This window comes from Haliotis rubra, unplaced genomic scaffold (genome assembly GCF_003918875.1).
Source record: "Haliotis rubra isolate DU_JTF1 unplaced genomic scaffold, ASM391887v1 Scf47, whole genome shotgun sequence".
NCBI lineage: Eukaryota > Metazoa > Mollusca > Gastropoda > Lepetellida > Haliotidae > Haliotis > Haliotis rubra.
This window is the reverse complement of record NW_025767157.1, coordinates 2,170,141-2,193,704: the sequence shown is the minus strand read 5'-3', so window position 1 is coordinate 2,193,704 and position 23,564 is coordinate 2,170,141. Positions and strand designations below refer to the sequence as shown.

General features: G+C 40.7%; 1 protein-coding gene across 1 annotated transcript in view; it reads right to left on the bottom strand.

Annotated features, from left to right (window-relative positions):
* Positions 1–23,564, bottom strand: part of LOC124290589 (transmembrane protein 135-like) — a 198,692-nt gene that overhangs the window by 64,713 nt on the left and 110,415 nt on the right. The window contains exon 7 of the mRNA XM_046727336.1: positions 14,369–14,415. Coding sequence (XP_046583292.1) covers positions 14,369–14,415 — 47 coding nt within the window. The remainder of the gene's footprint in view (positions 1–14,368; positions 14,416–23,564) is intronic.

Here is a 23,564-nt window from a genome sequence, read left to right as displayed (position 1 = left end):
TTTTCTTCAGAAGGAGTCTCACCAGGGTTGTTTAAAGGTTTTAGGGAACTCGCCTGATGATATTGAGAGATTGATGATGTAGGTTATTGGAAGTACTAGAACCTCCAGGCATGATTTCACAAGTTGAGTTGGTATAGGATCGAGCTCACAACTCTTGTCTGGCAGAAGCTTAAAGGAGAATACGAACGAAAACAAAACTTTTGATATATTGTAAAGGACATTCTTAAAGTCACATTCCGTGATTAAAATTGAACAAAAAGTTTGTAAAATAGCAATAAAAACACAAAAACGTACTCGTATTTCCGCCTATTACGGAAACACCCGACAGTTAATGAGCAGAGGGGTATCACGTGACATGACGTCATAAGTGCCTGTTGCTGATGGCTGCCTCTTTGATTTTACCTCACAACTTAACAGTGTCCGTGGATTCTGAAGTCATGTTCCTGATGTCATTTCTGAAATGGATGTTAGACCTTATCAATATGATCCGATTTGTCCCACTGTTCATGTACAAGAGGTAAGCTGGGCTGAGGTGCTATATTTTCTGTATTACACACATTGTAAGGTTCTACAAGGGCAACTATCTCAGAACCCCTGCACTGTTCTTGTACTTTAGGTAAGCCTGGGTAACATGCTATATTCTCTGTATTACCCACATGCTACGGTCCCATAAAGACAACTATCTTACACTCCCTGCACTATTCTTGTACTTGATGTAAGCATGGGTGAGGTGCTATATTCTCTGAATTACCCACATGTTAGGATCCTACATGGACAACTATCTTACACTCCCTGCACTATTCTTGTACTTGATGTAAGCATGGGTGAGGTGCTATATTCTCTGAATTACCCACATGTTAGGATCCTACATGGACAACTATCTCACACTCCCTACACTATTCTTATACTTGAGGTAAGCCTGGGTGAGGTGCTATATTCTCTGAATTACCCACATGTTAGGATCCTACATGGACAACTATCTCATACTCCCTGCACTGTTCTTATACTTGAGGTAAGCCTGGGTGAGGTGCTATATTCTCTGTATTACCCACATGTTAGGATCCTACATGGACAACTATCTCATACTCCCTGCACTGTTCTTATACTTGATGTAAGCCTGGGTGAGGTGCTATATTCTCTGAATTACCCACATGTTAGGATCCTACATGGACAACTATCTCATACTCCCTGCACTGTTCTTATACTTGATGTAAGCCTGGGTGAGGTGCTATATTCTCTGAATTACCCACATGTTAGGATCCTACATGGACAACTATCTCATACTCCCTGCACTGTTCTTATACTTGAGGTAAGCCTGGGTGAGGTGCTATATTCTCTGTATTACCCACATGTTAGGATCCTACATGGACAACTATCTCATACTCCCTGCACTGTTCTTATACTTGATGTAAGCCTGGGTGAGGTGCTATATTCTCTGAATTACCCACATGTTAGGATCCTACATGGACAACTATCTCATACTCCCTGCACTGTTCTTGTACTTGAGGTAAGCCTGGGTGAGGTGCTATATTCTCTGTATTACCCACATGTTAGGATCCTACATGGACAACTATCTCATACTCCCTGCACTGTTCTTATACTTGAGGTAAGCCTGGGTGAGGTGCTATATTCTCTGAATTACCCACATGTTAGGATCCTACATGGACAATATTCTCTGTATCTCATCCTACTCTCCTGCACTGTTCTTGTACTTGAGGTAAGCCTGGGTGAGGTGCTATATTCTCTGTATTACCCACATGCTAGGATCCTACAAGGACAAGTATCTCATACTCCCTGCACTGTTCTTGTACTTGAGGTAAGCCTGGGTGAGGTGCTATATTCTCTGTATTACCCACATGTTAGGATCCTACATGGACAACTATCTCACACTCCCTGCACTGTTCTTGTACTTGAGGTAAGCATGGGTGAGGTGCTATATTCTCTGTATTACCCACATGTTAGGATCCTACATGGACAAGTATCTCATACTCCCTGCACTGTTCATGTACATGAGGTAAGCCTGGGTGAGGTGCTATATTCTCTGTATTACCCACATGTTAGGATCCTACATGGACAACTATCTCATACTCCCTGCACTGTTCATGTACATGAGGTAAGCCTGGGTGAGGTGCTATATCCTCTGTATTACCCACATGTTAGGATCCTACATGGACAACTATCTCACACTCCCTGCACTATTCTTGTACATGAGGTAAGCTTGGGTGAGGTGCTATATTCTCTGTATTACCCACATGTTAGGATCCTACATGGACAACTATCTCACACTCCCTGCACTGTTCTTGTACTTGAGGTAAGCCTGGGTGAGGTGCTATATTCTCTGTATTACCCACATGTTAGGATCCTACATGGACAACTATCTCACACTCCCTGCACTGTTCATGTACTTGAGGTAAGCCTGGGTGAGGTGCTATATTCTCTGTATTACCCACATGCTACGGACCCATAAAGACAACTATCTCACACTCCCTGCACTGTTCTTGTACTTGAGGTAAGCATGGGTGAGGTGCTATATTCTCTGTATTACCCCACATGCTACGGTCCCATAAAGACAACTATCTAAGACTCCCACTATTCTGAACCATGCTGTGTTGAATGTCATTGTTTATTTACAAAACTGAAAATTGAGAATATGATTGTAAACAGGAAGCAGATATATGGAAAACGCTAATTCTTCCCGAACTGTGGCAGAGACTGTTTCCTGCTCCACAATTCAGCCACATTGTGCTGGTGGTAACTCCATCATTGTCTGACCGAAGGCTGTACAGAAGCAAGTATACCCTGGCCATTCTTCACACACATACATACAATTACAGACAACACACAAATTTACCTCTGACATTGTGAATGTCTGTGTGTAATTGAGTTTGAATAGCATTGTACTTGAGAACTGTGCAAGGAGTTCTCCATGAGGAAAGTTAGAAAGGCCACTCGGTACCCAAGATCAACACCCAATCTGCTTCTCAACAGCTGGTCCTTATCATAACAACTGAAAGTCTTCATATTTACATTATGACAGTCTAAAGGTACTTTATATTTTCTTATCATAATAAAAATCTTTTTTCAAAACAAATACATCAATTTCTGATTTTTTTTTTCAATAATCTCTTCATTTTTTAAAGATTTGACGCTGCTCAAAACAAACATATGAGAGTGCAGTGTACAAAGAACACCAGTGCAAACTGTTTAATAGTGAGTGGATTTTCTCTATTTATTCAAAGATTTCACCCCTCTGGCAAAATGGGAAGTAAAAAATTGTGTACCTTTATCGAGACCTATCTTGTTCATTCTGAAGAGAAAACTGAGTTGAGAATGGGAACAAACAGTACCCCAGTCACAGAGACCATAGATGGAGACAGGTGCAACACTGTGGTAAGGGTGGGCACTCATTAATGTTAGCTCTATTCCAGGTGTATCAATGTGGTAAGAGTGGGCACTCATTAATGTTAGCTCTATTCCAGGTGTATCAATGTGGTAAGAGTGGGCACTCATTAATGTTAGCTCTATTCCAGGTGTATCAATGTGGTAAGAGTGGGCACTCATTAATGTTAGCTCTATTCCAGGTGTATCAATGTGGTAAGAGTGGGCACTCATTAATGTCAGCTCTATTCCAGGTGTATCAATGTGGTAAGAGTGGGCACTCATTAATGTCAGCTCTAATCCAGGTGTATCAATGTGGTGTAAATGAGGTGGGCACTCATTAATGTTAGCTCTATTCCAGGTGTATCAATGTGGTAAGAGTGGGCACTCATTAATGTCAGCTCTATTCCAGGTGTATCAATGTGGTAAGAGTGGGCACTCATTAATGTTAGCTCTATTCCAGGTGTATCAATGTGGTAAGAGTGGGCACTCATTAATGTTAGCTCTATTCCAGGTGTATCAATGTGGTAAGGGTGGGCACTCATTAATGTTAGCTCTATTCCAGGTGTATCAATGTGGTAAGAGTGGGCACTCATTAATGTTAGCTCTATTCCAGGTGTATCAATGTGGTAAGAGTGGGCACTCATTAATGTTAGCTCTATTCCAGGTGTATCAATGTGGTAAGAGTGGGCACTCATTAATGTTAGCTCTATTCCAGGTGTATCAATGTGGTAAGAGTGGGCACTCATTAATGTTAGCTCTATTCCAGGTGTATCAATGTGGTAAGAGTGGGCACTCATTAATGTTAGCTCTATTCCAGGTGTATCAATGTGGTAAGAGTGGGCACTCATTAATGTTAGCTCTATTCCAGGTGTATCAATGTGGTAAGAGTGGGCACTCATTAATGTTAGCTCTATTCCAGGTGTATCAATGTGGTAAGAGTGGGCACTCATTAATGTTAGCTCTATTCCAGGTGTATCAATGTGGTAAGAGTGGGCACTCATTAATGTTAGCTCTATTCCAGGTGTATCAATGTGGTAAGAGTGGGCACTCATTAATGTTAGCTCTATTCCAGGTGTATCAATGTGGTAAGAGTGGGCACTCATTAATGTCAGCTCTATTCCAGGTGTATCAATGTGGTAAGAGTGGGCACTCATTAATGTTAGCTCTATTCCAGGTGTATCAATGTGGTAAGAGGGGCACTCATTAATGTTAGCTCTATTCCAGGTGTATCAATGTGGTATTCCAGGTGTATCAATGGGTGGGCACTCATTAATGTCAGCTCATGTATCAATGTTAGCTCTATGGTCCAGGTGTATCAATGTGGTATGTGGTGCTCACAAGGACTGCCTGTGTCTGTGAAACTGGGTGTCCTCCAGCTGTGTCTGCATGATGTGGGTGTCCCTGACTGTGGGTGTCCCCATGGTGTCTGGTCTGTGAAACTGTCCCTTGTCCTCAGGTGTTGGTCTCAGTGTGACTGTGGGTGTCATCATGGTGTCAGTCTGGAGACTGTGGGTGTCCCCATGGTGTATCTCAGTGACTGTGGGTGTCCACATGGTGTTGGTCTCAGTGAGACTGTGGGTGTCCCCATGGTGTTGGTCTCCAGTGAGACTGTGGGTGTCCCCATGGTGTTGGTCTCAGTGTGACTGTGGGTGTCCCCATGGTGTTGGTCTCAGTGTGACTGTGGGTGTCCCCATGGTCTTGGTCTCAGTGTGACTGTGGGTGTCCCCATGGTGTTGGTCTCAGTGAGACTGTGTGTCTGGGTGTGTCTCCATGGTGGTGTCAGTCTCAGTGAGACTGTGGGTGTCCCCATGGTGTTGGTCTCAGTGTGACTGTGGGTGTCCCCATGGTGTTGGTCTCAGTGTGACTGTGGGTGTCCCCATGGTGTTGGTCTCAGTGGTGGGTGTCCCCATGGTGTTGGTCTCAGTGAGACTGTGGGTGTCCCCATGGTGTTGGTCTCAGTGAGACTGTGGGTGTCCCCATGGTGTTGGTCTCAGTGAGACTGTGGGTGTCTCAGACTGTGGGGTGTCCCCATGGTGTTGGTCTCAGTGAGACTGTGGGTGTCCCCATGGTCTCAGTGAGACTGTGGGTGTCCCCATGGTGTTGGTCTCAGTGACTGTGGGTGTCTCCATGGTGTTGGTCTCAGTGAGACTGTGGGTGTCCCCATGGTGTTGGTCTCAGTGAGACTGTGGGTGTCCCCATGGTGTGGGTGGGTCTCAGTGTGACTGTGGGTGTCCCCATGGTGTTGGTCTCAGTGACTGTGGGTGTCCTCATGGTGTTGGTCTCTCAGTGAGACTGTGGGTGTCCCCATGGTGTTGGTCTCAGTGAGACTGTGGGTGTCCCCATGGTGTTGGTCTCAGTGTGACTGTGGGTGTCCCATGGTGTTGGTCTCAGTGAGACTGTGGGTGTCCCCATGGTGTTGGTCTCAGTGAGACTGTGGGTGTCCCCATGGTGTTGGTCTCAGTGTGACTGTGGGTGTCCCCATGGTGTTGGTCTCAGTGAGACTGTGGGTGTCCCCATGGTGTTGGTCTCAGTGTGACTGTGGGTGTCCCATGGTGTTGGTCTCAGTGAGACTGTGGGTGTCCCCATGGTGTTGGTCTCAGTGAGACTGTGGGTGTCCCCATGGTGTTGGTCTCAGTGTGACTGTGGGTGTCCCCATGGTGTTGGTCTCAGTGTGACTGTGTATCCTCCCACTGTGACTGGATGTATTCAGAAGGTATGTGCATGAGGCCTGTCAGTATAGAAGTGGGTAGACCTGTGTTTGGACAAGGATGTGCCCCATCAGACGACACATTACACTACAATGCCATCATTTGTTGAAGAGGCGGCTACGCCAGGAGCCTGCGGAGAGCCATCAATACACTACTACTTCTTGCAGTCCTGTGTTATGAATTTATCAACTACTTGTAATGGAAATCTACTGCAGACGTTCAATGAAGGCTTATGTTACAAATTAACACTTTAAATCTCACACAATTGAGAAGCATGAATCTGACAATGTGTCACTGAAAGGTGGTGTTTTTCAACTTGTGGAAGTTACAAGAACTGATGAGTCAAGGAGTGCTGACTATACCAGCTTCTTGGAGAGTGAATTGGGGTGGGCATCTGGTCACATCCTACATGACATGATGGTGTGAACATACTGTCACATCCTCCATGACACGACTGTATGAATATACAGTCACATCCTACATGACATGATGGTGTGAACATATGGTCACATAATTCATGACACGACTGTATGAATATACAGTCACATCCTACATGACATGATGGTGTGAACATATGGTCACATCCTTCATGACACGATTGTATGAATATACAGTCACATCCTACATGACATGATGGTGTGAACATATGGTCACATAATTCATGACACGACTGTATGAATATACAGTCACATCCTACATGACATGATGGTGTGAACATATGGTCACATCCTTCATGACACGACTGTATGAATATACAGTCACATCCTACATGACATGATGGTGTGAACATATGGTCACATCCTTCATGACACGATTGTATGAATATACAGTCACATCCTACATGACATGATGGTGTGAACATATGGTCACATCCTTCATGACACGATTGTATGAATATAGTCACATCCTACATGACATGATGGTGTGAACATATGGTCACATCCTTCATGACACGATTGTATGAATATACAGTCACATCCTACATGACATGATGGTGTGAACATATGGTCACATCCTTCAAGAGAAGAGTGTTAACGTACGGTCATATCCTACATGAGATGATGGTATGAACATAGGATCACATCCTACATGGTCACGTCCTTCAAGAGAAGACAGTGCTAACGCATGGTCATATCCTACGTGACATGGTGTTAACATGTGGTCACATCCTACATGGTCACATCCTTCAAGAGTGAGTGAGTGAGTGAGTGAGTGAGTGAGTTTAGTCTTACGCGGCACCCAGCAATATTCCAGCTATATATGGTGGTGGTCTGTAAATAATCGAGTCTGGATCAGACAATCAAGTGATCAACAGCATGAGCATTGATCTTCACGATTTGGATACGATGACATGTGTCAACCAAGTCAGTGAGCCTCATCGGACCACCCGATCCTGTTAGTCACCTATTACGACAAGTATGGGTCCTTCAACAGAAGACAGTGTTAACGTATGGTCATATCCTACATGACATGATGGTGTTAACATAGGGTCACATCCTTCAAGAAAAGACAGTGTTAATGTATGGTCATATCCTACATGACATGATGGTGTTAACGTAGGGTCACATCCTTCAAGAAAAGACAGTGTTAATGTATGGTCATATCCTACATGACATGATGGTGTTAACATAGGGTCACATCCTTCAAGAAAAGACAGTGTTAATGTATGGTCATATCCTACATGACATGATGGTGTTAACATAGGGTCACATCCTTCAAGAAAAGACAGTGTTAATGTATGGTCATATCCTACATGACATGATGGTGTTAACGTAGGGTCACATCCTTCAAGAAAAGACAGTGTTAATGTATGGTCATATCCTACATGACATGATGGTGTTAACATAGGGTCACATCCTTCAAGAAAAGACAGTGTTAATGTATGGTCATATCCTACATGACATGATGGTGTTAATGTATGGTCATATCCTACATGACATGATGGTGTTAACGATAGGGTCACATCCTTCAAGAAAAGACAGTGTTAATGTATGGTCATATCCTACATGACATGATGGTGTTAACATAGGGTCACATCCTTCAAGAAAAGACAGTGTTAATGTGTTACATGATGGTGGTGTAACATATCCTATCCTACATGACATGATGGTGTTAACATAGGGTCACATCATTCAACAGAAGACAGTGTTAATGTATGGTCATATCCTACATGACATGATGGTGTTAACATAGGGTCACATCATTCAACAGAAGACAGTGTTAATGTATGGTCATATCCTACATGACATGATGGTGTTAACATAGGGTCACATCATTCAACAAAAGACAGTGTTAATGTATGGTCATATCCTACATGACATGATGGTGTTAACATAGGGTCACATCATTCAACAGAAGACAGTGTTAATGTATGGTCATATCCTACATGACATGATGGTGTTAACATAGGGTCACATGCTACATGGTCACATCCTTCAAGAGAAGACAGTGTTAACGTATGTATGGTTGCATGACATGATGGTTTGAACATATTTTCTATGAACTAATGTACTGCAAGTAATGACCCTCCACGATTGCATATCATAGTTTTAATGACTGCCCCATGTACACTATTTTCATGACTCTCCCCAAAAAGGCATAATGCAAAAGCACTTTACATTTACACTTTACAATAAAATGTCCATTTTCCCCGCTTATCAATCTGTGTCCATAATGGAAGCAAGGTGACATCAGTTGGCAGCGGACCACCTGCACTGAGTGGCTGCACGTCATACGGAATAACAGAACCCCACAAACAATCAGCTTGAATATTTTTGGACATGTAAACCATAATATCTGTAAACAAGAGCATGATTCATTCTATTCTTCCTGTTATTTTAAGAGGTCTAATTTGCTCTGTATGTAATGCTGCCCCTTGGAGCGACTATGTCGATTATGTGAAGTACTGTATACATCCATACGAGAGATCAAAATTACAGATCTGTCATAACAGCATTAACTTAGCAGGTGAGTTTGGAGGAGTTTTGCTGCGCAACTGTTGACAATGTCACACTTTGGGCACACAGTCTGGAGGGATCGTGTTGGGATGTCGTCCCAGCAGCCACCTTCCTGTGCCTTGTGGCTGGTGTGGGGCATGCGCATACCTCAACACATCGCTGTTGCTACAGCAGACGGTCACAGCCCGGCAACATGGCTAGCCCAAGGGTGCTATATCAAAGTGACAATAATGCTTCTCTGACAGCTCCCACTTGAAGACAATCCGTCAGCTACAAACCACTCTTCCACTCTCAGATAATGCTTCAAAACATTCGCCATCAAATTAATATTAGCACCTTTGATGGAAGGCTCTTAATCATAACCTTGGTGTCCCATCACCTGGTCTAAATCACACATACATGTATGGGATCATCTTCAGTGAGATTCCTGCGTCTGCTGGCAAAGCCTGCGTCTGCTTCTTCCTCAGTATGGCTGCTCCAACACTACAACATCCATGTGCTTGCTGTGGCCTACACATGTGCCAACTCGGGAAACCTTTGAGGAAACTCCCTTACAATGCATAGGACCATCAGGTTTGCTCTCTCGGGATATGAAAATCTCTGGAATGTCAGTCAAGAACTGATCTGAATTTCTCAAAGGACTATTAACTGTGATTCCCTTTGTATTTCCTCCACATCAGGACTACATACTGTAAGCAGACAGAAGTTCTGATCCCAGTTCAATCAAGGTGCAACATGCCAAACAAATATCACCACTGAGCACTACCAAAAACAAATTAGCTTATTAAACCCAAGGGATTCCATACATCCAAAAGATAGATCGAATCAATACACTGACCTCATCTTAAATATCACTTTAAGTGCGTCTCATTCAAAATACCGTTTTTCAAACATCTCATAAATAAACTTTAACAAATACAATATCCTATAACATTAGAACGTTATTCATGAAATTCATTCTTGGTTTCTAAAAGCGACAGTTTAAAATATTTCCACTACATTCAACTGAACCTTGATTGAGAACGCCCTCAAGGCGTCTGGAATGAGCCTGGAAGATGTATTTGCCATGGTGGATTCCTGTGAGCTGGCTAATTGCAGGTTTAATAAAGACGAATGAGATACAAACTAAATATTTTCAGTTTAATAAGAATGATTAATGATTTTGAAGGTGATAAACTTCAACTCCTAATGACTTTCTTCCCTCCATAATCTACTCTAGGGACAATTACTCAATGTTGCAGATCGCAGGGGATACAGCACTAATCTTTCACAAATCAAATCTTGAAAAATACAGCTTTTATTCAGTCTTAAAATGGAACCTGGGCATTAATCATTTAAGCACAAAACTGTTGAAGAATGATTCAAATCCCAGTTTATTTGTGACCCAAGATTTCCAGTTGAGTGACTTCAATAACAGTGATGTGACTTGACATCTCAGGGACTCTCTTTGTTGGGAGAGAGTCTCACAGGTTCTGCAGGATCCTGATTGTGCAAATTCTAATTTGGCGAGTGTGACTGTTCTGAGAGCCTGCACCACTTACTGTCTCCTCCATTTCTAATTAATTAATTAGACTGTCGTGCTGGTTATCAACCAGACAAGGCTACACTCCAATCCCTTCGCCCAGAAACAAAGTCTTTCAATCAAAATGCTCAATTGTCCTCCATTCTGTGAGTTAGTGAACAAAGACGGGGGAAGACCAGAGAGTCAAGCCACAGACAACTGTCCGGCTGCCTCAGACAATGGAGCCATCCATCCTGCCAGCTTCCCAGAGCCCCCTGCCATTGGTGTTCATGGGTCCCATGGACTCCATTGTCCCGAGGTACTATAGAGAGAACACCACTTCTGGTATGCTGGCACTGCACAGTTCCAAGGGTGATGTTGGAATGAGCGAACTATTTCTTCCATACAACTGCTTTTTGGAGCCATTCCATGCTTGATTGGTCTCTTCCTCTGAGTCATAGGAGAATCTCACAAGGCTTTCTTACAATCAAAGAAATCTGTGCTTTATTAACAACTGAGTAATTTCTGGAACTGTCGCGGCTTAATGATACTTGACAGGCTGGTATTCTGCACTCAGCATATGAAGTTGTAGCTGATAGAATTAAGATGACGCTGCGTAATAAAACCAGAGCTGATTCAAGAAATATATCAGGAAGATAATAAAATATGTTTATAGGGAATTATACATATAAACAAAGATACATTACGATGGTGGTGTTTATGGAAGTTATAAACACAAGTACACGAACTTCAAGATTTATTGATTTATCTGACTCTCAACTCTTAAAAAGAGGCAGGTGTAATCTGGAGCATAATTTATATCCTTTTATCCAGTTTCCTTACAAAGTAAACAAACTAAAAAGACTACAGAAATTACATATGAAAACAAGGTTATTCCCTGCATAAACAGATAGCCAGGCAGTGTGCTGCCCAATCAGGGAAGACACGAGGAGATCTGGGTGTGTTAGAAGAATAGATATCAGTTAGCCCTTATCTCTGATCAAAGACAAACACAGCCCAGAGTTAGAGAAATACAAGAAGTTTTGTCTGAAAAGAATCTTTGTTGTAAGTGTAAGTGGATCTTCACCTTCCCCTCGTCCTGCTCGGAGACAGTACATTGCTTGGTCTCAAACAATACGCCATAAGTTGATACAAACAGCTTGTTATTCATGGCTCTGCTTACTGCCTCCGATATTTACCTTACAGCTTACAGAATCAATTATCACTGTCGCCATTTTGCCCTGCACACTTCTGACAGAAGACATTTCCACATAGGTGACTCGATGCAAAGACATTTTGTGTTTTCAGATCAGTGTTAACGAGTATTTGATGAAAGAACATTTTATTTTTAACTAATGGTGTCGGTACAGAGATTTCATTGTTAATATTGCCAAACAATGAATGCTCAATTAAACAGGCAACTCTGAAAACAAATAATATTTGTTGAAGATAAAAGTTTTAAGTGACCTTCTGTGGCTTTCTCAAACAGGAATATTGCAATGTCTTCTGGAAATATGACTGTGGAAAAAACAACTCGAGTTCTAATATATATGTATATTGATCAAAGCGAATATCTTATTAGTAAAGTAACCATTTAACCAAGAAGAATGGTTTATTTCTCCACATACTGGACTGTGAAAAACTTATCAAGAAGAGTATTCATACGCAGTGAACTGCTGAACTATTTCCAGTACCAATTTAACGAAGTCTTTCAACCGAACAGACAATTCACTTGTTGCTGGAAGACAGTGTAAATGTTCTAAACAGCATTCATCTGTCTTCAATGTTGTGGCAACACCATTTGCTAGCTCGCTCTCACTCACTCACCCACTGTAAGTAATATAGACCAGTCCAGGCAAACCAGTGGTCAACAACAAGAGCAATAAAACCTGTTTGACACAGTCATCAGTTTTCATATAACAACCAAATCTACACATTAGTCTCCATTGATACAGGTTATGAATCTTTTCAACCTCATTGCATATTTAGGAAAAAAGGTAAATGTTCTCTGCCACCATTGTAGCATGGATGAAGTCAATAAACAGAATGTTTGTGGAAAATGCTAGCCATATCTGTAGAACTCATACAGGCTCATGCAACTTTTCTCAATTTTCTGAGAATAATTGAATCTGTACAATTCAATTTTGCAGCACAATGATTTAACTCCTGAGTTTTTGAGCCTGTAATTAAAGATTGCCTCCATACCAAACACAATAGCTCATACAGATCTCCTTTCACTTCACGATCGTCTCATATTACCAGCTAAATATGAGCAATTTCAGCGTGGAACAGACTCAAATTCAATTGAAATGTAAGAATAAGTCTTACTGATTTTATATAGAGCACTTTGTGATTACTTCAGGTAACGCTTACACTTACTTGGTAACTCATTACTAAATGTCAGTGGCCAATGCAAGGCAACATGATTAAAGAAGTGTAATTTTCTTGAGGAAAACCAGAAACTGCAATTTAATTATATGTCTTTCCTGAAAGAAGATTTCACAGCGTTTGTGTTGGTGGTAGTGACAACGGATGTTTTGTGCAGTGTTAAACTGAAGGTTGGTGGTTCCCCTGACATGGTCGCCACGACGATTGAGGAGCAGACGCCGAGGATCATCCATTACTCGGGCAGTTCGAGCTGCTTCATCTCTCACACACTGCTAATGTAACAGGTGGAATTAACCCCATCGTTCTTCCCGGACAGTAAAACTATCTCTGTCTAAACTGGCCACAATTAACGCCGGCCGCTCATGTTTTAGACACAGGCAAAAAGCGGCACATGCAACTTCCAATTAACACTAAATTATGCAGTTGAGAAAGGAATTGTGTGTTTTTTGTAAAACTTATTTCCCCAAGGAGTGATGAGTCTCAATTACTTTGCAGCTATTTCCCTACAACTACCTCTGGTGGCTACACAAACTGTCATTGCCAATTCTAACAATCTCACACATTTGCAGGCTGAAGCTCACCTGCGTGTCTCAGAATCTAATCTGAACTGATTGGATCACTGCAGATTGGGAAAATTCAAAATGACTGTTGTAGCTGTGTTGTAGCTGGTCAGAGCACTCAGTGGTGGGATATACGGTAGATATCACACTCTTGTATAGCTCACCTCACCTCAACAACATATATACATTGATTCTAGATTACACTTACATATTGGAGCTCACCTAAACAAAACATACAACACTCTTCTAATGAGTGAGTGAGTAAGTGAGTGAGTGAGTATGAAATTACATCGCTTTTAGCAATATTCCAGCAATATCATGGTGGTGAACACCAGAAAAGGGATTCAGACATTTTACCCATGTGGGGAATCGAACCTGGGTCTTAGGCGTGATGAACAAACGCTTTAACCTGACGACTCTGACACCATCTGAAGCTGAAGCTCACCTGAGTGTGCTGAGTGAAAATACTACAATATTATAGACACAATATGTCTATTCTCACTTGTTAGCTGGTTGTTCTGTAGATGTAAAATGAGAGTAACTGAACATAGTTTGTATGTCACTTTTAGCAATATTACAGCAATATGACAGTTACAGACACCAGAAATGTGTTTCACACATTGTACCCAAGTGGGGAATCGAACCCGGGTCTTCGGTGTGATGAGGCCACTTAACCACTAGACCACTGCCCTTGTAAAAGGTGAATTTAGTTTCATAAAAATATATGTCTCTGCAGTGTGTTGCTGTATCCTTCAAGAAAGTGAATTCTGGGGTAGATCTTTGACCAGTGTCCACTTCGGCAAAGCTGTGAACAATAATTCAGTCACCAGGTCAAGCATACTCTACATGTCCCATAGAAAACACCCAGCTTACCTGAAGAAGTAGAAGTACACAGCTGAGGCGATACTGAACAGCAGCACCTGTAACATAAAATCTTGTGTTTAGCGTAAAACCTCAGACGGTACCGCACCATGACTGCGGAATGCAGTGAACATAAATCTAATTTGCATCACAAACATGGGCAAGTCTAGCATAGGAAAATCAGCAAAACAAACTCATCATGTTTACAGAAGAGAGAAATGTGTAATGTAGTAAAATATTTCATTGAACGCCTTTCAGCTTAGGATTAGGGGAGGTGGGGTAGTCTAGTGGTTAAAGCGTTGGCTCGTCACGCCGAAGACCCGGATTCGAATCCCCACATGGGTACAATGAGTGAAGCCCATTTCTGGTGTCCCCCGTCGTGATATTGCTGGAATATTGCTAAAAGCGGCGTAAAACCAAACTCAGTCAGTCAGCTTAGGATTAGGTTTGAGGTTGACTTTATAAAGTCTGTAAATAAGGTAGTACATATTCCATTACTACGTACCCAATGGCCATGTCATCTAAACATGATCAATTTCTTCCAAATAGTTCATTTATGTCCAGACAAATCTTGACTTATTTGATATATGAGCCTACCCTGAGTTATAAAAAAGATATTGTATGAAACTGTTTTGATTTAATTTTATACACAAAACCAACAACAAAATAAATATGCATAACAAGTTTAGGAAAGCAACCCTAATAAAATCAAACCTAACAATATTTGTTAGTTTATTCATTCGCAAAATGATTCCTGGCATTTTGAAAGTGACAATTTGACAACAATGTGACTTGTAATTATACAAACCATTTAGATGCTATTTCAACATACCAAACAGACATTACATTCTAATTAGAGATAATTCAAATGTATGAGAAAAGTATTTACTTATGAAATAATTCATGCTCGAATTTGGATAAAATATAAAATCAATAGAAAGTGATGCTTCAACATTAATTGAAAGTATTGTTTGGGGTTTTCTAGTTTACATTATGAATCTTAATATATTCATTTTTCATATCACCTGTTAATGAAAAATAACCATAATTTTTTATCTTGTTTGTACCTGCTGTGACCAGTACTGTGGACATCATGGCAAGTCAGTTTAATGGTTGGGGAAGTCATGAAGTGTTGCAGGTCCTAAACATGGCCACATAGGTGATTGGGCACAATGTTTTGTTTTCAATTATCCCAGTATAAACGCTCAGTGTTTCGGTTTACTACACCATCTGGTAGATCCAACCACACCATTTGGTAGATCCGACCACACCATTTAGTAGAACCGACCACACCATCTGGTAGAACCAACTACACCATCTAGTAGAACTGACCACACCATCTGGTAGAACCAACTACAGTGTTTCTGTTCTCTGGTATATACCTGAAAATCGCCCATAAAATTTGTTGGGGACCGGTAAACTGAAAGCCAGCCGGACACTATGTCCGGTAAATAATCATGTATTATAATAAAATCATGAGTAAGCGAAATGACAGTCTTGGCTGTGCTTTCATGGTCACAAAAAATGTTATTTTTCGGAAATACCCAGGCTAAAAATAACTTTAAAATGACAGTCGATCCGGCACCTTGTGATTGGTCAATGTAATCAGTCATTTGGAATTTTCAGTTCAAATACTATTATCTCGGATTACAGCTTAGAACGTAATGAAACGGAGTAAGCCGAAGTTTTTCCGATTGTCTAACCACATGTCAAAATGGCTCGAAGGCAGATGACGCTTTCAAATTTCTTGGGGAGTAATCCACAGTGGGGTGCTTCTAAAAGAAAACATGATGATGATGAATCATTATCTAAAACAACAGATGAAGACACTCAGAGTGAAGGTCGACAGTCACCTGGTTCATCTCAGGAAAAATCGGTGAAGATGAACTTTAGTGATTCATTGCACAAAAGATTTCCAGAAGATTCCATGCACGTGATGACCTGTCTGGATAAAGTTTTGAACCCAATTCACTACCCCGATTCACAAGACACTTGGCTCAATATGTTCGGGATTCCCTAGATCTATTATTAGAACAGTTTGGCCCTGTGATTGGACAAGACGATGGTGAAGTCAGAGCATCTAGCTATCACACAAAAAAAGACTTTAGCCATTTCAAAACTACAGTCGCGGGTCTCGCTGCAACTTCGATGGAGCAGAACTGTAGGGCAATTATTACTGATTTTGCCGATGTGTACCCAAATTTTGATGTTCTCGCACATATAGCACTGACAATTCCAGTCAGCAGTGTCCCTGCGGAGAGAGGGCATTCAGCCTCCAAATATCATTCATACCGCGAGGAGGAATCATCTGTCACAATATCGCCTTTCCAACTTGATGCTTTTAAACTTGCATGCCATAGAGACACACAGCCCGAACTCAATTCAGAATTAAAAAGAGGAATCTTTGAAGGTATGTTTATGTCTTTATTTCGAATTTGTTAGTAAGTTAGGTCTTACAGTATGATAATAGGATATGACCGGCAAGTTTCATTCATGACCCGTAAAATTTTAGGTCGCTGGAAACAGTGTCCGATAAATAATTAAGTCAGTGTAAACACTGCAACTACACCATTCAGTAGAACCAACCACACCATCTGGTAGAACCAACCAAACCATCTGGTAGAACCACCATCTGGTAGAACCAACCACACCATCTGGTAGAACCACCATCTGGTAGAAACATCATCTGGTAGAACCATCATCTGGTAGAACCACCATTCAGTAGAACCAACCACACCATCTGGTAGAACCAACTACACTATTTAGTAGAACCAACCACACCATCTGGTAGAACCACCATCTGGTAGAACCAACTACACCATTTAGTAGAACCAACCACACAATCTGGTAGAACCACCATCAGGTAGAACCAACTACACCATTTAGTAGAACCAACCACACAATCTGGTAGAACCACCATCAGGTAGAACCAACTACACCATTTAGTAGAACCGACCACACCATCTGGTAGAACCACCATCAGGTAGAACCGACTACACCATTTAGTAGAACCGACCACACCAATTGGTAGAAACAACCACATCATTTGGTTGGTTTGTTGTTTAACGCTGCACCCAGCAATATTCCAGCTATATGGCAGCGGTCTGTAAATAATCGAGTCTAGACCGGACAATCCAGTGATCAACAGCATGAGCATCAATCTACGCAATTGGGATAAGATGACATGTGTCAACCAAGTCAGCGAGCCTGACTGCCTGATCCGTTAGATGCCTCTTACAACAAGCATGGCTTACTGAAGATCAATTCTAACCCGGATCTTCATGGCAAGATATGATTTTTAGATCCCACCACATCATTTATCTGTGACATACTCAAGTGAAGTACACAATCAATATCACATGACAGCATTAAACCAGCATCTGAAACTACATTTATTCCATAATACACTGTTATGTATACACATTTATTCCATAATACACTGTTATGAATACACATTTATTCTATAATACACTGTTCTGTATACACATTTATTCCATAATACACTGTTATGTATACACATTTATTGCATAATACACTGTCATGTATACACATTTATTCTATAATACACTGTTCTGTATACACATTTATTCCATAATACACTGTTCTGTATACACATTTATTCCATAATACACTGTTATGTATACACATTTATTCTATAATACACTGTTCTGTATACACATTTATTCCATAATGCACTGTTCTGTATACACATTTATTCCATAATACACTGTTCTGTATACACATTTATTCCATAATACACTATTATGTACACACATTTATTCCCATGAACATAACTATATTTGTAACAACAATGATATAAGAGTTAATACAAAATCTAAACATTATACATATAGGTCTGACCAGAGACCATATAATATGGTCTCTGGTCTGACCTCATGCTTCAGATTTACTATTATTGAATTATGTTTTTCTAAGACATTTTCTAAACTCAAAGCCTGAATTGATCTATTGTTTTATTTCCATTCTTTACACACAGCTGCGGGTCCTATCCACAAGAGTTAGTTTGTGAGTGATCTGAACGTCACACCAGCAATCAGGTTACTGATAGCGTAAGCACAAATCAGAATATAACAAAGCAAGACACGGAAAAATATGTTGCCTGTGGCTACAGCAGATGATCTCAATATAATAACTGACAGAATTACTGGCATTATATGAAATACCTTGATACCTATTAACCCTAAATAACACCATACAGCAGACATGCTCATAAATCTGAGAGTGAACCCTACAGATGCCGGCTTGCCGCTGATAACCGCGCTAATGAAATAACCAGCCTCGGGCTGACCATCACTCCCAGCTACAGGAAACAGTCACTTCCCAACGCATTATCGCTTTTTAAGAACAGTCGGTAGTTTCCAGCCACATACACTATGACTCCAGTTTCAATAATATGGTATTTGGGGGAGTTTGGGTTAAATTACTTGGCATTTATTAGTGATCTGGGAAGACTGCCTGCCGTAAAACCATCCCGCTTGTATGTAGCTTATTGCCCCGTAGAGCCAGGGACCCTTCTTATTAAGCATTACTATCAAATACCTCATCCACACAAACATTACCATGCATGCATGATCTGCATTTCTATTCCTATCTCATTCATTATCCTACATTATACATTCAGCCACAGTATGTTCAATTTGTCTCATTCCGAATTCCATTCCAGTATTCACATCCGATTCCATACGTTACTCAGGTAAGTGTATTCAGCATACAAACATGTTTATGAATTCACATATTAAATTCAGATGCACAGGAATCATTTCAGAATAAATAAAATTTCTTCAGAATAACACATCAAATGAATATACCCTGCATGAGGAAGCTGATGTTGTAAGACATTCCAGCACAAAATCATGAGAGCACAGGTACTGGGTATATCACACAGGGTCTTCAGATGCATTGATTTTTTTCATTACCACAGACAAGAGGGACCACTACCATGTGTCCTACTCACGTTGTTTCTATCAAAATCAAAACATTATATCTCTTCTTATTTAATGGCATGTAAAGGAATTAAACACAACGAGGTCAGGCCAGTTTTGGCAGGTGACAGTGAAGATTTATTGCAGGGGTTATCGTGGGGAGTATAGCCATATGGTCTTTCCTAACTGACTTATCAGTGTAGCTGTAAGCTCAATGATTGACAGGTCGTCATTTTCCTAGCCCCGCCCCCTGGTTCTGCCTTCACATAAATCACACCTATTAACGGTGGTATTGGCAGGTGTGGAGTTATCTCCCTTGGGCTGAGCCGCTGTGTTTACACCTTGACAAAGCCCAGCTGACATGGACTAAACACAGGTATCCTGTCTCGAAATAACAAGTGTTCTCCGTCAGACTCTCCTCTTAACCCTTGCCACGATTCTGTGAATGTGGGCAGTAATAAAACTAAGTTATACTCTGCCAGTGCACTTAACCCCATTTCAAAATACCATACATGCGTCCATACTCGCATGCTTTCATTCACAAAAAATTACCATAAAAAAAATCCTCCCTGCATTAAGATTGATGATTAATGGTATCTGAAATGGAGTTTTTACGAGGTTTGTTTGATCAGTAATTACAACAAGCCTGAAGTGTGTGTGCTGACAGAAATGTACCCGTCTAATACATTGAGACGACAAATCAATGCTCGCCGGGCTATTTGTTTAAAACATTTCCATGAATGGCAGGCAGATTATCATTGTTCAATAGCAAAGCTAATTTGCCTTGATAACTGGTAAACCCATCAGGTGCTCAGGATTGCAGAATAGTGACGTGTTCGTGTATGACTACCTGTCAGGGCCACCATAACAGGGACAGACCACTTACAACACATTCAAGTGAACATTCCTTGCGGCTTTCATCACCACAAAAAAACCCAATACTGCCGATATGTCCCCGTTATATCATGCCATGATTGCAAGAGCAAGTTTTAAACAATGTTTGGCATGCCATGAATCATTGTCTTGAGTTATTCTGGAATTTCTTTCATTTATTAATCATTACATTGAAAGGGAAAGAAATGAAGAGAAAATGTTCATGAATTATTTGTAAAAATAAAAACAATTTGGGAAGCGAATAAAAATTGGATACCCAGTATTTGTTTATAGAATGCCGTCTTCGCTACGAAATGATTTGTTAATGGAAATTTTGTGATAGACTCAGGCAACCAGAAAAAACATCGTGGTAACAAAGTTGGCAAAAAATGGTTCAACCCCATGAGTGCTTAATCTTAGTGATTATTTACAGGTCATACATTGTAAAACATATTGGGAAATAAACACACAGTGCAAGCATCAGCCGAGGAGAATCCTGTCACTTTTTAATCTTACCACGTAAATGTCCTGGGACTGGAATTTTGTCTGTATAAGTGACAGGATAATATTGTGTTTACTTCTTCAAAACAAACACGTTTTCAGGATATCCTGCAGGTTAAGCAAATAACCATTTTTTTTATAAAACATGAGGTAACATTTTATTGTTCCCAGGAGTTTTTAGACTATGTTATATTTTTTAAAACATCTCAAATCTACCTATCCCTCCAGCAATGTGGACCAAAAGCAGTTATCTGGAAAATATTATTAAAAAAGATAAAAGACAAGATGTCACTGGTGTGCTTTGAATGGATTCAAGAGCTCTGGAAAAATAATTTAATGAGGTTTTGGAATGTTTGAATTGTTACAATTTTTACAGGCAGATATTACATGGTTTTATAGTGACATTTGGAAATATTAGATATCATAAATATATTTCATCCTGATATAAATGGAGACTCCCTCAGACTACCAGCAGTGGTAAGTCTCCTATTGTCGTCATTTGTCTCCACAACAACTAGATTAATGATTAGCGATTAGGTTATCAGCTTCTATTACAAGATACCAGATCTGCCTCATCTTGATCCAAAATTAGGATGGACAAAAACAAGCTACTTTTAATGTTTCCAGTGACTAAAATGTATTTCCTGTTTAAGGTAAGGTTTATACAATGTTCTCTACAACTTGTGGACCTATAACTTTTGATTATATACTGTTCAGAACAAATTATCACAAATAATTGAAAGGCTGTGTGTTGCAATTTTATCAGACATGACAGTTTAACTACAACCATAAGAACAAACTGGGTGTGCTTTAACTTCTTTTGAGAACTATAAAATAATTATGCCATTCACACAGACATAGTTCCTGTCCTAAATGAAACATTTATCAATTAATTTTCACTACTCCACTGGTACCAATATTTCATCTCCAATGTCACAACTGAATAAAAAACATGAACTATGTGACAAAGGCCATACTTCACACATTTCAGCTGGACTCTTTTTTTATATATACCTTTTTGTATTTGATAATTTGAATAAAGTTTATCTTCAGGGCTCCCCTTCAGAAGGCATGTTAACATAAGCAGCCCATATCTTCCATGTCCCAGTTGAAGGTAGAACAAGTGAGGCGTTGAGTGGTCAGTGCTTCTACTCCACATGTATGATAACTCCATGATTTATGCTTCAGTCTGCCTACACTATTCAGTATCAGGACAATTTACGACTTTTGTCAGCAAATTGTGCCATAAAAGTGTCAGTATGTTAGTAGAGTGGTTTATCAGACTCTATTGAGACCAGCCTCAGCCACTTCTGACCGACAGATGTTGCTAGAGCATAAAACTGACAAAAATAACTACTTCACCAATCAACCCTCTGCTTCTCGGCCCCCAAATCGTCACTCCACACTGTACACTACCATGGCCACTTCCATTTTTCATTTTGTCAACACTGTATCTTTCTCTGTACTTGCCCCAACCTGTAGAGAATCAGAGGAATCCTGAGCAACCACTCGAACTAAATAGAGAATTGGGTGGTCTGGTTCATATCTTCATTTGTTTAGTTCATTACAGCTTTCTCTGTACTCCCTCTTCTTGTCTATTCCATTAGTTCGTTACAGTCTTCTCTGTACTCCCTCTTCTTGTCTATTCCATTAGTTCATTACAGTCTTCTCTGTACTCCCTCTTCTTGTCTATTCCTTTAGTTCATTACAGTCTTCTCTGTACTTCCTCTTCTTGTCTATTCCTTTAGTTCGTTACAGCTTTCTCTGTACTCCCTCTTCTTGTCTATTCCTTTAGTTCGTTACAGCTTTCTCTGTACTCCCTCTTCTTGTCAATTCCTTTAGTTCATTACAGCTTTCTCTGTACTCCCTCTTCTTGTCAATTCCTTTAGTTCATTACAGCTTTCTCTGTACTCCCTCTTATTGTCTATTCCCTTAGTTCATTACAGCTTTCTCTGTACTCCCTCTTCTTGTCTATTCCTTTAGTTCGTTACAGCTTTCTTCGTACTCTTTCTTCTTGTCTATTCCTTTAGTTCGTTACATCTTTCTCTGTACTCCCATGTCTATTCCTTTAGTTCATTACAGCTTTCTCTGTACTCCCTCTTCTTGCCTATTCCTTTATTAATACTTTACTTTCTCTTAACAACTTGGAGCCCATGTTAGTGAAAAGAAGAAGGGAACCATTTGGGAGCAGGAATCTTCATGGGTGTAGCTCCACTGATTTCCTGTCTCAGTCCGAGGCACAACACTTGCCATGGCTAGAGCAGGAATCTTCATGGGTGTAGCTCCAGTGATTTCCTGTCTCAGTCCGAGGCACAACACTTGCCATGGCTAGAGCAGGAATCTTCATGGGTGTAGCTCCACTGATTTCCTGTCTCAGTCCACTTGCCATGTCTAGACACAACACTTGCCATGTCTAGAGCAGGAATCTTCATGGGTGTAGCTCCATTGATTTCCTGTCTCAGTCCCAGGCACAACACTTGCCATGTCTAGAGCAGGAATCTTCATGGGTGTAGCTCCATTGATTTCCTGTCTCAGTCCCAGGCACAACACTTGCCATGTCTAGAGCAGGAATCTTCATGGGTGTAGCTCCACTGATTTCCTGTCTCAGTCCCAGGCACAACACTTGCCATGGCTAACAAACGGAACACTACAGATGGACTTGCATAAAGCTCTTGGTGGGTGAAATGTGCAAACCTAGACTTACATGAGGCTCCTAGAAATGAATGGAATGAACACACCTTGACCCACATGGGCCTCTCATAGAAGACGGAATGAACACATCTATAGTTACATGAGGCTCTCATCACTGGATAAAGTGAACACTACTAAACTTACATGGGGCTCTTTGAAGTGGATGGAGTGACACAAAACTTTCACAAACAAACATTCAA